The sequence below is a fragment of the Mauremys reevesii genome, linkage group 1 (assembly GCF_016161935.1).
Source record: "Mauremys reevesii isolate NIE-2019 linkage group 1, ASM1616193v1, whole genome shotgun sequence".
NCBI lineage: Eukaryota > Metazoa > Chordata > Testudines > Geoemydidae > Mauremys > Mauremys reevesii.
Window position 1 is genome coordinate 237,334,965 of NC_052623.1, and position 17,995 is coordinate 237,352,959.

General features: G+C 41.2%; 1 protein-coding gene across 5 annotated transcripts in view; it reads right to left on the minus strand.

The window, feature by feature from the left end:
- Positions 1-5,095: 5,095 nt before the first annotated feature.
- The window catches only part of LOC120392979 (patatin-like phospholipase domain-containing protein 2), a 49,008-nt gene continuing 36,108 nt past the window's right edge, over positions 5,096-17,995 (minus strand). For 3 of the 5 annotated variants that reach the window (XM_039517639.1, XM_039517644.1, XM_039517633.1), the window contains 4 exons: positions 16,526-16,741; positions 13,359-13,491; positions 9,571-9,687; positions 5,096-7,433 (listed from right to left, as the gene is read on the minus strand). In XM_039517639.1, the coding sequence (XP_039373573.1) occupies positions 7,142-7,433; positions 9,571-9,687; positions 13,359-13,491; positions 16,526-16,741 (758 nt within the window). In that variant the 3' untranslated portion in view covers positions 5,096-7,141. Of the gene's footprint in view, positions 7,434-9,570; positions 9,688-9,812; positions 10,016-11,242; positions 11,464-13,358; positions 13,492-16,525; positions 16,742-17,995 lie in introns of those variants that run through there. The other 2 variants (XR_005591848.1, XM_039517647.1) reach the window with 2 other exon arrangements.

Genomic DNA, 17,995 nt, shown 5'->3' on the forward strand with positions numbered 1-17,995 from the left:
AAGAACATCACCCATTTTCCATCATGTAAGGAACTCTCACGTGAGATATGGGGTGCTGATTTTCCTAGCTTTTCAGAAATCTTCAGTTTGACTGTGTGAACTTCTTTTCTTTTCTATTCATTTTCTTCTCAAGAATAAATTGCATGAAAACTTCTCCCTAAGGCAGGCCTGCACAACATGCGGCCCGCGGAGCCTCACTGTGCGGCCCGCCGGGGGATTCTAAATCCCCCCCCCCCCACGGCACTCTGCGGGCAGCCCAGAGCCCTTTGAATCCCAGCCGTGGCAGGAAATATCTCAGCGGCCTTTAAATCTCAGCGGGGGCCGGGAATCAGAGTTGTCTGGGCTGCCTGCAGCCGCGGGGAGCGCAGAGCCCTTTAAATCTCAGCCGCGGCCGGGAGTCAGAGGGCTCTGGGCTGCCTGCAGCCGCGGGGATCCCAGAGCCTTTTAAATCCCAGCCGCGGCCGGGAGTTAGAGGGCTCTAGGCTGCCTGCAGCCGCGGGGAGCCCAGAGCCCTTTAAATCTCAGCCGCGGCTGGGAGACAGAGGGCTCTGCGCTGCCCGCAGGGGCAGGGAGACCAGAGCCTTTTAAATCCCAGCCACGGCCGGGAGTCAGAGGGCTCTGCGCTGCCCGCAGGGGCAGGGAGCCCAGAGCCCTTTAAATCCCAGCCCCTGGCCGCTGATTGCCCCCTCCCCAGACCCCTGCCCCAACTGCCCCCCAGGACCCCCACCCCCTATTTAAGCACCACTGGTCCTTGTCCCGATTACCCCCTCCCGAGACCCCTGTCCCTAACTGCCCCTTGGGACCCCAGCCCCTATCTAAGCCTCCCGTCCCCTCGGCCCCAACGGCCCCCTCCGGAGACCCCCCCCCCCGGCCCCCCCGGACCCCACCCCCTACCGGTCCCCCGATAAACCTCCAGGACTCCCATGCCTATCCAATTGCTGCCTGTCCCCTGACTGCCCCTCTGAACCTTTGCCCCATCCATGCCCCCCTGCTCCCTGTCCCGTGACTGCCCCCCGGAATCCCCTACCCCTTCTCCAACCCCCAAACCGCTTACTGTGCCACTCAGACAAGCGTGTCTGGCTCCGTGCGGCTCCAGACAGTTGCTGCCATGCTCCCCCATGGAGCCCACAGCCCTCTCCCACCCCCAGCACCTGCCTTCCAGATTTGAACACCTCAAAATTCAGGAGTGCTCAAGCTCAGTTTGGGCAGCTTTTACTTCATTTCTCCCAAATCAAATATACTGATCCACTGTAACTTGCTGTAGAAAAAGTAGGATAAAATTGAGCAAGAAATGCTTATTAGGACTGGAATTGCTATTTTCAACATCTATTGCCTTTTTGTTTGTTTGAAAGGAAGACAGTGATATTGCATTGGCAAATTCCCCATAGACAGAAAGAGTGGAACAAAAGAATAATAAAGGCACCTCAACTTTTCCTCATTTATGGAGGACAGTCTTATAATATGCATCCAGATATCCTCCAATCACACAAGCTGAAAATTGTTCCACTTTACTGCAGCTCTGTAACCATATGGGAACCAATCCTGTCTGTGTTCTGTGCACATCCAAAATTCCTGCTGAATGACCCACCCTGGGAGCGAGTTACCAGTGACCCAGGGCTGGGGCGGCAGGAGGGGGCACTGGTGGGGGGGGGGAGCCCAGGAATGGGGCAGCAGCAGAGTGGAGGGAGGGCACTGGTGAGGAGGAAAGGGTGAAGTCCAGCACTGGCACGGCAGGGGGTGTGTGTGGGTGGGGGGAGAGCCCAGGACTGGGGCAGCAGGAGGGTACAGGGGGGAGCCCAGGGCTGGGAAGGGGGACAGCCAAATTTTTTTTTGCTTGGGGCAGCAAAAAACCTATAGCCGGCCCTGCCGGGTTCCCCCAGCCGCCGGAGCCCCGGGCCCTTTAATTTGACCCTGAGGGCTCCCAGCCACCTCTTTAGCTGGGAGCCCCTGGTTGATTTAAAATAAAGTATCACCTCCCCACCCCCAACCTTCCTTTTTGGCCCACAGCTGTTTTGGTGGGGCGGCGCTGGGGAAGGAGGGTTTGTTTCCGCAGGGCTGGGTGGCCCTGGGGCAGAGTGTTTCCTCGGGCTGGGAAGTTTCGGCCCTCAGCTGTTTTCTTTGGAGGAATGTGGCCCTCGCCGCTTTATAAGTTGTGCAGGCCTGCCCTAAGGATTAGTTTCCAAACTTAAGATTCTGTCCTGAAGCTTTGTTCAATGTTCAAAAGCACATCTGCAAAAGCACATTCTCAGTAATGAAACATGAAGTCAAAAACTAGAGAGCAACACCACTGGGCTGCTGTCTCTGTCACTGCAAATATGATAGAAACTGGGATTCTAGTGCACGAAATATGTTTTCCTTAGAGTTCTGATTAAGAGGTGAGCTAGTCTCTCTCTCTCTCTCTCTTTTTTTTTTTATTATTTCTTAATCCCATTAATGCCTTATGGCTAAATCCTTCTAAATCCTAGAAATATAATTTCAGATCCAAGAATCAGATCATTTCTCTGTATATGGCCCACGGAGGTGCCTCAAAACTAACATCCAGCCCACAGCTTTGAAAAGGTTGGACCGTCCTGATTCAAACTGGGCTCAAGCTGTGCAATGAGAGGACAGATTTCACACCCCTTCCCCCCGGCCGCCCCCCCCCCCCCAGTTCCTGGATACTCAGACAAGTTATGACAACTGGGGCTATTTGCAAAACAGAATTATGTTCCTTATGTATTGCCACAGCATTTAGTGACCCTACGCCCTCCCCTCCATTGCAGGCCAAGGCTCCACTGTGAGTTTTTAATGTATAAGAGAGGTCACACTTAAAGGCTTGCCATGTGAAAGGGGTCACCAATACAAGTTCAAAAATCACTGTGCTAGATGCTGTACAAACATGTAACAAAAAGTTTACAGGCCACATATAAGGCAACTAAGTTGATATACTGGAGAGGGAAGCACAAGGCATGGTTCTACACTTAAGATTTATGGCAGCAGTGTGGTGTCAAAAACCCGTGTAGAACACAGCTATGCCATCAAAAGCATGTTTCTGGAGATGTTGTTCGTGGAAGAGAGCTGTGTGTAAACTCAAACGTTGTCTCTCACCAGTAGAAGTTGGTCTAATAAAAAAATATTACTTCACCCACTTCCTCCTCTCTTGTTCCTATTCTGGCAAAAAAGAAAAAAAAGTTGGTGGATGGCTGCATCTCTACTGGGAGGCTATGCGGGCATAGGCTCTGTAGTATAAAAATAGCCCAAAGCATGGGTCAACACTGGTCTTAATGGAAGGCAGTGTATTTGGCTCTGGAGGCCGTGGGTCAGAGCTCTCTTTTCAGTTCACAATAAAAAACACATTAGCTTAAAGTACTCTTCATCTAGTTTTCCTCTCCTGAGATAAATAAATACCCTAGAGAATCAATGTTTATATACAACCCCTTGTGTGTCTTATTCTGAGTGCTCTTGTATGTATCAGAGTAACCATCTTACCCTTACACAATTCTCCTGCCAAGACTGTAAGAAAGCATTTCACTCCCTCCTCCCTCCCCCCAAAACCCCAATCCATTAATTGATCACTTTTGTTAGCTTGGCATATCTAAGTGCTTTTTGAAAGTGAATTCAAAACATGGAGTGTCTCAGCCTTGTAAACTGATAGATAAGATGTCCCTCAAATAACAATACATTCAATTGGAAAGGAGAAAGGTACCCAGTCGTATTCATGAACCTCTATTACAATGGTGTCAAAAGTATAGCCCCAATGCTGTACTTGTGGGGCCTGCCTTACATGTTCTGATTCAGAAGCTAAGGTATCATTAGAAAAAAAAAGGTTTCTAGCCTGCACTGATGCAGACATAGTGTGAACAGACTGAGTGACTCGATGTCATCTGTCCAAGTCTTAAGGCAGTCTGAACCAAGACTCAGATGTGAACACCTTGCCCCCTCTGACAGGGTGCCAGCTCTAAAGTCAAATGAGGATTCTTCAGAGTCAACCGTATCTATTTAAACACTAATCGTTTTAATGGAGGGAATAAGAGAGGAAGCAATAGACTGGGAAGAGGAAGGAAAAAAAATAGGATGGAGAAAGAATAGCAACAAAGGGTTTGAAAAGCACTAGGGCAATTTAAAAATATTAAAATGCAAAGTTACAAACATCACATGTGGCACTTTAGTTGGTAGTCTCAGCAGAGAAGCCTAAGAGAGTGTATGAAGCAAGGCTAATGCACTAATTTCCTTGACGACAAATAGATCCTTTAGCTCAGACAGGAAGCATATTGAGAGGCCAGTGGTAGGAAGTTGCACAGTTGATACCCTTGCTGTATCTATTACAAAGCTTAAAAAATGGAGTCAAGTTTTGTTATTCCAACATTCTTCACTACCACAAATTTCACTTAAAAATTAAAAACCAATTTATGATTTTTTTTTAAAAAGGATGATGAAGCTTACAGAGGTGTAAAAGTGCACATAGTGATAAGAAAATCAGTCCAATACATGATTAGCGAAACAGCATTTCAAGAGATCTCAACAACAGAGTTATAAGAAATGAAAACGACTATAGCAAAGGAACAGCAAGGATTTTAAAAATTATCTTACAAAACCTACAGTATCAACCCTAGTAAAGTGCATTTTCCTGTAATATGTGTGAAACAAGCCTGCTTATTAGCCACTTTCCCTTATCGTGATTGCAAATAATGAAGCTGTCTACAATACTTGATACAATTGTGTAGTTAACCATACTTTCCAAGAATATCAGTAGATTTCCATGTATTTCCTTGCTATTTTGAAGATTCCACTATGATTTTTGAACAGAAAAATTGTAAAATAAATTAAATGGCAGCAGGGGGTGGAGGGAAAGAGAACTGTGTTACAGGAAATGCAGGCCACAATCCTGCAAAGGGACTTCCTTATGAATGTGTATTAGTCCCATTGAAGGCAATGGGGCTGCTTACATGTGTAAAATAAAGTATGTTTGTAAGTCTGTAGAGTTGTGGCCTAAATATTACCTCATAAGGAGGACACTGAAATAATTTACCCAAATACCCAAACAGTATTTTCTAAAACATGGCAAGAAAAAAAAAACCCTTCATAACATCAGTTTACCATTACAAGTGAGACTATATAGAACCACAGCTTGTGTTTTATTTTTTGAAATAAAAATTAGTGGTTATACCAATATTTTTCTTTTAACAGGTCACCGTGCAGAATCAAAGACGTAGAAGAGTCCAGTAACAAAAATCGAGTACCATTTTTTCAAGTGAGATAGCACCAAAGATATAAAAATCATTATGTATAATATAAAAATGCTTCACTACTTTATGGGGGGAAAATACATTATAGTTTTACAACATTTTAGCAATATTTTTAAAGCATTTTTAATTAGAGTTTATTCTTAAGATGTAGCACTTTGAAAACCTAAAGAACTGCTTAACATTTAGTCCAAGTTGGGAATGCCAAGGTTTTGACAACTCAAAGAGATATGGAGATATTCAAAATTTACACTATAAGATTATAAAAAATATTTTATCTCCAGCCAGTTTTCTTTACAGGCCACTCCCAAAAAATGCTTGAGAGAGTTCTCTCTTCTCCCTGGAGTACAGCTGATTTACTCCAAATTTACACCACTGTACTAGAAATAACATTTGGCCCTTAAATTCCAAGTCTTTTTCAAGCAAGCCACAAGAGGTTACTTCCATCTATGATTTTTTCAAAACCACCATTAGCCCAAAACATGTTCCTAAAAATATATATATACTTATTTTATCATTAAAACAGTGGTTTAATAATTATCTTCATAACTATCAGAGTTTTGTCAGATGAGCTCATAAAATACTTAATTTAAGCCTGTCTATACGGAGATTTGAAACCACAATGGCACCTTTATAGAGAATAGTTTTTATAGACTGTTACAAATTTCAACGTGGATAGGACTTGATGTTTTGGGGAAAGAGGGCAGGGATTTTTTTAAAATTTTTAAACAGTTGATTTAGACCTGCATGCAGCTCTTTACGGTATAATACAAGGATAACAATATCAACACATTTGTTTTGAACTTGGCTTATTCATTCTGATCTCAAGAAGGGCACAAATGTTAGGAAATTTCCCTACACTGCTTGAGAGAAAAGTTAGCACAAGAAGTGCCAAACAAACAGAATAGAATCACTGGGATCCCCTTTCTGCTCCTCCAAGGAATAAAAAAAGGAAGAAGGCCTCCGTTTCCATTTTACAGAAGATGTATATAATCCACAAATCAGAGCACAAGCCTGACACTGTTCAGTCATAATGTAATGTCACAAAGATGTTTTGCAATGGTTGTATTATGACAACTTCATTGTTGCTCTATAAAGCTCCACTCAATGATCCTGTCTTTTCAAAAGACCACTGGTCTAGAGATTTTTCTTTTTAAAATACCTTTAAAAACATTAGTTCAAATTAAGCCCTTGCTAAGCATGCACAACTCCACTGAAGTCAATGGAGTTGTGCCCCTTAACACTTATGGCTAAATGTGGCCCAGTTCTTGTGACTTTTTTCCTTCTCAATACTTAAGGAAAAGAGGCACTTTGTAAAACTTGTTGGGAATAGTGAACTTGGATTACATTATTAATTGTATGTTACAGTATGTAATCAAAATTGGTGCCTTTTTTCCACAAAACAGTACATTTAAACAAAAGGCAAATACACAGATATTGGAGGCCCTCAAAAAGTTCCTTATGTACATTTCCCTTTATAAAGTACAAGTTGCCTGATTTCATGCAAGTGCTAAAAATTAATCTAACACCACCATACACATTTATTGTTTAAAAGCATGCCTTTTAAAATGCAACTTTTCTATAAATGCTTGTTTCAGTCTAGAACAAGTAATTTATAGGGTTTGATTTTATGTAGCTTTTTAATTACAGGTAGCTTAGAGTGAAATCTTTTTCCAGATATTGTGCTATTGTAATTTTGAAATGAAGCCAGTGATTTAATAGATTAACAAGAATGTGACTGTTATGTAGTGCAGTGACAACTGTTTTGTATAATCCTTAGCATTGTAAAGGCCCCAAAGGCAATTTGACATTGAGCTGTAAACAAAACAGTCTTCCAATACTTATTGGCAAGATGGAAGAATGAGTTCGCTTCACAACGTTTAAGCTTCTCTGTCAGATGGATTTCAGAGCTTTCAAAATTAATCTTCTGAGGCAGTTTGGAAACTCTTGTCTGAGGAGGAGTCAAAATCCGTTTCCAAGCCAGATTCTTCAGAATTTATGAAGAAAATATGATGAGAATCAGAGTCTGAGAGCCCCTTTATACCGACAGAAATTTGCTTCCCTGCAGAGTCTCTGCAGTATGGAAAATCCCAGAGCCAACCTTCAAGGTCTGCAGCAGAGTGTGGCACTTTAGAATGGCAGTAGGGAGAATGGGACTCTACATTAGGTGGAACAGTCTGACATTTTCTTAGTGATGCATAGCTCTCTTTACTGTGGAGGGGTGGGGGAGAGAAGAGAAACAAAAACAATATCTATTAGCAATATTTTTAATGAAGTTTCTATTTCAGTTCAAGGGGTGATGGAACAGGGGTTCTTTCTACATTGAAGGGGAACTTAGATGACACTACAGCATTTCCCAGGGAAAATAAATGTGGGTTCTAAATATATTATTTTTAATGGGGTAATAGAAAATAAGGCATCAAAAGTCTGAACTTCAATGGAGCACATCTTACTGGGGGTGCCCACATAGTTTTGAAGTGTGATGCAACTCAAGTATGGAAGGGTTGTGTGAAGAAAGTCAGTAGGATGATCAGATAAGCCTCAGATAGCAACGCTAAATTTATACAACTCCTCTCCAATGCTACTGAACAAAATCAGGGGTGATCAGTAGGTGACCCATTAGCCAACTGAGGAGAATCTGCAGTGATAAAATGTGAAGTCTTACCTACCTCTATTATAAAAAAAAGAAGTACCAGTATGAATCAGTGTACAGAATAGTTATTTTAAAATGGATTTCCTATAAATAATGTACAGTACATAGTCTCAATTTACACACATGTGTGTGTTATAGATATGGTTCCTATTCCTTACTCAGGCAGTACTTAAAATGTTACCAATTTTAACAAAACAGAAGAGGCTTACCTGTTGGTTCGTTTCCTATGTTTTAGAACAGTCATTCATATTTAGCAAGTTATTCCTCTTTCCTCAGACACAGGAAAGGGGAGCCAACCACCAAAAGGAATTTAGAGGAAGATGGTGCTAAATATCATCTCTCTCCTGGAGATTCTTTACTTTGACAACTACTTCCTTAGCTGAAATTTGGATGTGCCAGAAAACACTAACCAGCGAGTTAAGATTTGGGGACCTTGTTAAGTTTCCTAACAGCACAAATTCCCATGAAAGTCTGAATTCTGACTCCTACTGAGAATTGAGAGATAGGAACTGTTGTCTTAAGAAGGAAGATGAGAAATAAAAAAAAAAGCAGAGCTTTATAGAAGAAATGTTGTCAACCATTGTGAGAGGCAGAAAATCCACCAATTCAAACAGGAACATAGAGTCAGCCAAAGCAAAGAAGGAGCAGGACCAGGTTTTTCCTTTTTACTTATTTTAAAGATGGGATGGAAATTGTAGTTTCAAGCAACAGAATGGTATCTGATGAATTCACTGGCTGCCTCCTCCAATTCCTCTCCTACAATGTGCTTAAAAAAAGAATTTGCATGCATTAGACTAATGATCACTATGAGGCAATGGTGTGGTGCATCAGAGTGGGAAATCCAGTGGTCTGCTCCAAAAAAACCCACACAACTGGAAAGGTAGTACCAACAGGCAAGCTATCCATGAGCAAGTATCCTGAGAAAGCCCTAGTTGAGTATGGACCTCCCCACCCCCAAGCTCTAGAAGCTGTCTGTAGTGGGTTGCTTTACAAGAACACAGCTTACTTCCCCACTTGCTATCAGAATCTCTCAGTAGCTCCCAGTTCCTCTGGGGATAGGATTTTCCTGTTCCTCCCCACAAGCATCCTGCTTCCCAGTCAACAGTCCTTATCCCTGCGCACAGACGAGGTTGCTTAGTCTGACATTTCCACTCCAGCAGTGGTGGACAAAGAAAAAAGGGCCACACCAGCTGGGCTGTCCACCCCTCTAAAGACAGTATGAAGGAGTTGAAGATATTCCCAACACTCTGATGTTCATCACAGTGCAGGAGAAATCAAGATATTGAAGGAATTTTTTCTGATGGAGTCCATCTTCAGAAGCTGAGAAAAGACTGAGAGAAAAAAGAAGCTAGGGTGCTGGAGGCAGGAAAGAGTAGTGAATCTAGAAAAATAAGCACTAGAAGTCCCTGCTGCAACTGCCTCAGCTATTATCAGTCCTGAGGAAAGAGCATGAAGCCATTTACTGAAGAAACCTCTTCAAGTCTAATGAAGAGAGAGCAGGAAAACAACCCCTTAACATACTGTCATAGAGAGAACAGGGCTTTGGTAGAAGTGAAACAAGTTTCCACTTATCCTTGAAATAATCTACTAAATGCTTGCAACAGAATATTAATAATTGCACTAAGTTTTGTTTTGACTGGCAAAATAAATGTAAAAGAGATGCATAAGTTTGCACATAGAAGTACAATGATTTACCTGGATGTACTGAGTAGCTTATTTCTTGCCCGAGAATAAACTGTACTAACAATCCGACGTAGTTGTCCCTGCATCCATTGAAAATCATCAGGGATATCGGGAAACCAGTCTACTAACCTGCAGTCATCAAAAAATAAAGTGTTTCAGCAAACCTGAATTTATGTTGAAAGTTCCATAGAAGTTTTGGAATGCAAACTTTAACATACACATGCACACACCCTGCCAATGTGGAGGTTACTTACTGTAACTGGAGACTCTTACAGATAGGGACCACACATCTCTATTCCACACGTGCCATGCAGCTGAGTCTGGAAATTCTTCAAAGCAATGTCCATTGACCTGCACATGCACAGTAGCTCTCCCAGTGCTCCCAGCCGAAGGTATTAAGAGGCAGTGGGGGTCAACACCTTTCCACTTCCTTTTCTAACCACGAATCCAACAGGATCTGAAGCAGAGGGGATGAAGGAATGCAGATAGGGACCACACATCTTGAAGAAGCCTCCAGTTATAGTAAGTAACTGTGATGGCCCCCATGTGTATTCCACATATGGGTAATTGGGAAGCAGTGTTCAGTGTGGAGGTGAGTGCAAGAAAACTGGCAGCAAAGATGCATGTAATATTGCCGATCCTACTGCTGCATCTGCTGCCGAAGCATGAACTAGGACATAATGTGTTGTGAACATGTGGCTCAAACCCCTGGTGCCTGCTCTGCAGATGTCCTGCAGTGGAACGTATGATAGGGTTACCATGGAGGCAGACTGTGCTTGCGTGGAGTGAAGTGAGATACCTCTATGGGGAGGAATGTTTGCTATCTTGTAGCATTCTAAGATACATCCCGAGACCTATTTAAAAATCTTCTGGGAGGATATGGCTTGCCCACGTGACTTCTCTGGTATGGTGATCAAGAGTCTCAGTGATTTCCTAAATGGTTTGGTTCTTTGCAGGTAAAATGCCAGGGCAGGCCAGACATCAAGAGATTGGAGTCTCTTATCTTCAGAGGAAGCGTGGGATTTCAGGAACAATACAGGTAACTATCATTTCATAGATGTGGAACTCAGAAACAATCTTGGGGAGAAACTTGGGGTATAATCAAAGAGAAACCTTTTCTTTGTGAAACACCATACAAGGAGAGTCAACCATCATAGCTAGGAGGGTCATGGAGCTCAGAGCTGAGGTAATAGCTACTAAGACTACCACTTTCCTGGACAGGTGGGCCATGGTACAAGTTGCCATGGATTCAAAAGCCAGACTACAGAGTCTGGACAGGACAAGGTTAAGCTCCCATTGAGGGCTAGGGGTGGGTAAACTTTTTGGACATGGAAATTATATGGTAGGCCATGAATGCTCACAAAATTGGGGGTTGGGATGTGGGAGGGGGGTGAGAGCTCTGGCTGGGGGTGTGGGCTCTGGGATGGGGCCAGAAATGAGGAGTTCAGGGAGCAGGAGGCGGGGGGTTTTCATTTGTGGACCCCTAAACATTTTTGAATGGAGATGCAGACCCCTTTGGAAATTCAACCTATGGTCCGCGGACCCCTAATGTAGAAGTCTTAGATTGACTGAACAGAATTCATTCGTTGGAGCTGGCTCCTTAGGTACCATTCACAATGTCTCATCTAATCTGGACCAGCTCAGGGAAAAAACATGTTTCTTATGGACGGTTCTAAATGGTGATCTGTCTTTGTCATGACAGTACTCTTTACTCATGGGGAGCCCTGAAAAAGGAGTTCTTGGGCTTACATGTTGATGGTTCTGCTGCAAGGCATGTGCTTGGAGGGGCACTGGTCGGCAGCGGAGGCTGATACACATAGGCATCTCCCTGCCCCGGGTCACAAAGCAGCCTCAGCCTTCTCCATCCAGTACTTCCATAGGCAAAACTCCTGGGCTTCTTGAGTTCTGGGTGGGAAGGAGTGACAGATGCTACATTTTGCAGAGATATGTGCCTCACCTAGACAGTACAGGCAGCATTGATGTTCATCACTGATAGAGAAGGATCGAGGGCAGGGGACATGTTTCTTGAAATAGTCCTGGAGCTGGGGAGGGGTTCCCCAACAAGGAAAACAAGCTACTCTATAGTATAAACTTTTTAACTACTAACTATTAATCTAAGAATATAGCTATTTAGAAATGTTTTCTTTATAGGTAACGCAACGACATGAAGGAGGACACAATTCTGGCTCAGGCTATGCAGCAGTAAGAAGGACCTGGGGAAGACTCTACTCGCACTGCCTCCTGTACCCTCAGCCAGGAGGACTAGGAGAGCTACTGTGCATGTGCAGGCCAATGGAGACTGCTTTGAAGAATTTCCAGACTCAGGCAGATGGTGTGCATGCATACCCATGTGTGGAATACATATAGGGACCATTACTCAAAGAACTACTTTTGGCTGTATATTTTCTTCCTAATCCTTCCAGTATTTTCTGTAAAGTTATTGTGATGAGGTTCTGCTGTTTATGCACTGGGATGCCCTCCGTCCTAGTACAGAGTTTAGGACCTCAGGACAACTTAGTTTCTTTGTCTTATGTCAGAGGTACACAAGCTATGGGTTGTAGAACATATTTTGACTCCAAAGGCAGAATTCTGCCTCAATAAGTAAGTTTGTATGAAATGTAAGGGCTGCCCACACAGTATGCACCAATCAGGGTGTAAATTCTAATGCACACCAGTGTGTTGCACAATAACTGTCAGGGAGGAACCTGCTGGTACACACTGAAAGCTCCCTACCGAGCTTTCCCTATTTTGAAACAGAACTACGTCCACGTGCACTAGAGAACTTTTAGAGCATGACATGCTAGTGTGCCCACTAGAATTTACACCCCAGCTGGCATGCATCATGTAAACAAACCCTTAGTGCAACTCTGACTGCATTACTATAAAGATTTTTTTATGTGATTTTTAAGTGATTACAACATAAGCGAGACCTGGATACAGGTTGACTATCACCAGAGAATGATGCAGTGTAAATGAAATTGTTATATTTTGCTATGGGTAGCACATTAAAAGGGAATCTGTCTGAAGGCATTGTACCTGCTATAGCTGATTACTATAACTGAAAAAAGTTAGCAAATGAATTAAACAAAAACAAACAAAGGAACCTGACCCTTTCTGATCTATTTTGTATATAATCAGTTTCTCCCTTGTTGAAGAGACACTTTGGGGCAAAAGAAATCCTTAATTTTTCAAACAAACAGTCTTTAGATATAGAACTCTTTTTTTAGATGTTGCTTAGATATTAGAATTTTTTTAAATCAGTCAATTAAAAGATACTTCATATATTAAAAAGACTAAATACATATGGAATTCTAGAAATCTCCTCTTTTCTCCATTTTTCTATCCATCTTTCACTTAGCAAGCTTTTATTAAAGGCTTTAGTTGTGCACAGAAAACATCTGCAAGATGAACCAATATGGGCAGAGCCGGCTCTACCATTTCCGCCACCCCAAGCAAAAAAAAAAAAAAAAAAAAAAAAGCCGCTCGGACTGAGCTGCCCCAAGAATGGATGGAATGCCGCCCCTTAGCATGTGCTGCCCCAGGCACGTGCTTCGTGCTTCCTCCACTGGTGCCTGGAGCCGGCCCTGAATATGGGGAAAGGAACATAAGCTATAATTTACATATAGAGTTCTAGAACTGTCTCTAGAATGTAAGTCGAGTCATCAGTGCGTTTCAGAACACTTAATACACTGCTAGATTGTTAGTCATGACTATAAAAATAATTAATGAAAAAGAATAAAAGAAGTCTTAAGTGGACCCAGACGTATGGGTTCTATAATAGTTCTTAAATAGAACCTCACCTTAAAGCAACAGAATAGGCAGACTCCACTGGCAGGGTATACGGCAATATCAGATAAGACATCACTCGCATTGGTAAGAGTTTAGAGACCTGGGCATAGAACCCACTCTTCTCTTTACAAGCTTCTTCTAATGCTGGAAAATAAGGATTTTTTAAAACAGCCTTTAGAATACACTTTTGTTTTTAAATGTACTGTTCAAACAAATTATTTTAGGTGTAGTGATGTCTTTTAGTGTTCTATAAGGGTGATTAATATTGAAGCACAATTGACAAGCAACATTAAATAAATGAGCACTTAGTTTGTAGCAAGCTAGGATGTAAATCTACCCCACACTTGCATGCTGCGCACTAAGTGTCTATGTAGACCTTGCTGCCACACACTAAAAGTTTTCTAATGGGCTTTGATCTACTCCTGTTTTAGGGAGCTTTTAGTGCATGGCAACAAGGTCTACAAAGACATTTAGCGGGCGGCACGGCACACTAGTGCGGGATACATTTACACCTTAGCTTACTGTGAACTAACGCGTTGCTAAGCCCTATGTCACAAAATATTAGTGCTAAAACAAACTTTTTCTATTTAAAATGCATCACACTACAGAGGAAAGTTATAATGTTACTTAGACCTTCCATTTGCTTTTAAGCTATATACCTCAGACAACATTACAAAGATGGGTAAATGTCAGCATCCCTATTTTACTGACTAATAAAAATCAAGCACATTGGTTATGTGAACACGGACAAGTCACCTAATGTTCATAACAGAGCTGGCAATAGCATCCAGGTTTCCCCAAATTCCAGTTTTGTGTTTTGTCTATCAAACAACTCTGCTTTCACAATCTTCGTGTTTCTTCATGTAATTTACTTGTTTTCCTAAATCATAAGTCACATATTTCAGGCTTTAAATTGCTGGTCACGGTCTATAGGCACCTACCTAACCTAAGGTAAATTTAGGGACAGTAACCCAGAAATGTTTATTGTATACCTGTTATGTTTCAGAGAACAAAACTTAAGGGGTTTTATTTAGCCATAAGAAAAGTAATTTATTTAGTCATTAGCTTTGATGATGACTTCAAGTTCTTATTTATCCAATTTTAGTTAATAAATTATAATTAAATATTAGTGATTAAAGATTTAATTTGTAAGACATTTGAAATACTTCTCACACAGGATTGTTCATACCGTCTTATTGTGGTTATTATTAGGGCTGTCAATTAATTGCAGTTAATTATTTTGAATTCAAAATAATTAATTGCAATTTAAAAAAATTAATAGCGATTAATCAGTTTTAATCGCACTGTTAAGCAACAGAATACCAAGTGAAATTTATTAAATATTTTTGATTTTTTCTACATTTTCAAATATATTTATTTCAATTACAATACAAATACAAACTGTACAGTGCTCACTTTATATTATTTTTGTTTACTAATATTTGCACTCTAAAAATGATAAACAAAAGAAACAGTATTTTTCAATTCACCTCATATAAGTACTGTAATGCTCTCTTTATCGTGAAAGTGCAAATGTAGATTTTTTTTGTTACATAACTGCACTCTAAAACAAAACAATGTAAAACTTTAGTGCCTACCAGTCCACTCAGTCCTACTTCTTGTTCAGCAACTCGCAAAGACAAACAAGTTTGTTTGCATTTACAGGAGATAATGCAGCCTGCTTATTATTTACAATGTCACCTGGAAAGTGAGAACAGGCGTGTTCGCATGGCACTTTTGTAGTCAGCACTACAAGATATTTACATGCCAGATATGCTAAACATTCCTATGCCCCTTCATGCTTCAGCCACCATTCCAGAGGACATGCTTCCATGCTGATGATGCTCATTAAAAAATAATGTGTTTATTAAATTTGTGACTGAACTCCTCGGAGGAGAATTGTATGTCTCCTGCTCTGTTTTAACTGCATTCCGCCATATATTTCATGTTATAGTAGTCTCAGATGATGACCCAGCACATGTTTGTTTTAAGAACACTTTCACTGCAGATTTGACAAAATTCAAAGAAGGTATCAATGTGAGATTTCTAAAGCTAGCAGCACTTGATCCAAGGTTTAAGAATATGAGGTGCCTTCCAAAAGCTGATAGGGATGAGGTGTGGAGCATGCTTTCAGAAGTCTTAAAAGAGCAACACTTCAATGTGGAAACTACAGAACCTGAACCACAAAAAAGAAAATCAACCTTCTGCTGGTGGCATCTGACTCATGGTGATGAAAATGAACATGCATCAGTCCGCACTGCTTTGGATCGTTATTGAGCTGAACCTGTCGTCAGCATGGATGCATGTCCTCTGGAATGGTCATTGAAGCATGAAGGGAACATATGAATCTTTAGGGCATTTGGCACGTAAATATTTTGTGACGCTGACTACAACAGTGCCATCAGAATGCTTGTTCTCACTTTCATGTGACACTGTAAACAAGAAGTGGGCAGCATTATCTCCTGCAAATGTAAACAAACTTTTAGTGATTGGCTGAACAAGTAGTAAGACCGATTGGACTTGTCGACTCTAAAGTTTTACATTTTTAATTTTTTTTGTACATAATTCTACATTTGTAAGTTCAACTTTCATGATAAAGAGATTGCACTACAGTACTTGTATTAGGTTAATTGAAAAATACTATTTCTTTTGTTTTTTACATGCAAATATTTGTAAACAAAAATAAATTGAGCACTGTACACTTTATATTCTGTGTTCTAAATGAAATCAATATTTGAAAATGTAGAAAACATAAAAAATAAATGGTATTCTATTATTGTTTCATTGTGCAATTAATTTTTTTAATCACTTGACAGCCCTAGTTATTATAAATATATCCACAAAATTAATCAGTATCCAGTTTATGGCACTACACCTCAGTTATGCTCTACTAAACTACAATTAAGTGACTTGTGAAACTAGTTTCCATCTTGCCAGTTTCTGAAGCCAAATACAACTTTATTTTTCTTATGTGATCATACCTTATAACTGTATTTAAAGAATTGCTCTGTGTTACTTTAATCAGTTAAAAACTACAGTAGATTTTACATTATTTTATGCAAGATAGTTTTGTATTTTCTATTATCAGAAGATATTGTCAAGATGAGAACTAGTTCAAGTCATTTATAAAAACATTATTGACATTCAAAGTTATTGGAAGATATTCTCAAGTCTATACCTTTACGAAGTCTAGGAGGTAGATGCTCAAAAATTCTTTCATCCAATGGCCATGTGTTTAGCTTTAGCTGGTTACTAAGCATTTTTGTCTTCAATATCTCCTCTGTGCCCTTCCTCTGTGGAATAGTTTTCTTGTTTGTAAAGTCAGTGTCCTCTATGAGTTCCTGAGGGTTTTTCTTTAAGGACAAGTCGACATAAACTGAATCGTTAAGAATATCTGGGGAAATAAGAAAGAAAGAACTCACATTTATGACAGCTGTCATCCAAAAGATCCCAGAATCCTTTACAACAGGTGTTCTCAACCTTTTTCTTTCTGAGCCCCACCCCCAACACGCTATAAAGACTCCACGGCCCACATGTGCCACAAAAAAGTTTTTCGTGCATATCCAGTAGATGAAAAGCCAGGGCCAGTGTTCGGGGATAGCATGCCGGGCAATTGCCTGAGGCCCCATGCCATGGGGAGCTACGTGAAGCTAAGCTGGTTTCATCCCCATGCGGCAGGGTTCAGGCTTCAACTTCAGCCCCGGGCAATGGGGTTCAGGCTTTGGCTTTCTTCCCTGGGGCCCACTGATTAACGCCAGCCCTGCTCTCTGGTTTATTTTGGCAGACCCCCTGAAACCCGCTCACAGCCCAACAGGGGGCTTCAGGCCCCTGTTTGATAACCACTGCTTTACAAACAGGCAACACTTCATCTACCAGAGGTGAAATGCAGGACTTTAAAAGAAGATAGCAAGCATGGGCCTGATCTTGCAAATCCTTACTCACATGAGACCCTTAGACCCTTTGCAGGATCAGGTATCATTTTAGGATAGGAGCTGAAGGAAAAATGAAAGCTGTCAACTGAATCTACATAGGGAATATATATTAGTCAATCCCTGAAGCCATAACCTGGCAAGGGCATGGGACCACTTTAGGCATGTGGCAATTCTGCAGAAAAGGGGCCTTATTTTTGGAGTTTAATGTACCTATGCAACACACACACACACACGTTTATTTTATGTCCATTTAAATGAGGCGTGATGTGGAGCTGTCAAGTATAAGCCTGCAGGTAAGGTGAAACAATGGTACCCAAAATGAGAAAATGCCATTTTTTGCAATCCAGAAACACTGCAACATGATTATGACTACAGTTTTTACTGTTTCAGTTCACCTTTATGTGGTGTTTATTTGTCAAAGCTACCAAACAATGTATTAAAGGGTATTTATTGGTTTTGCCTGGGTAAGTTTCCCCCCTATCCCCAGAAATGATGGAGCTGTTTAGCATGTGCAAAAATGGCAAATACAACATTGTGTGGTGTGTTTTCACATCACATATTCTTAACTGTCAAAGTATCACAAGTGATCTCTCGTCTCTATATTTAAGTAAAATTTGCTGACCAGACCAGTCTCACACTGAAAGTTGTGCAGCAGTAGCAATCAATTGTGTGACCACTGTTTGTACTGCATAGTAGGTAGATAATAAATTTATGTG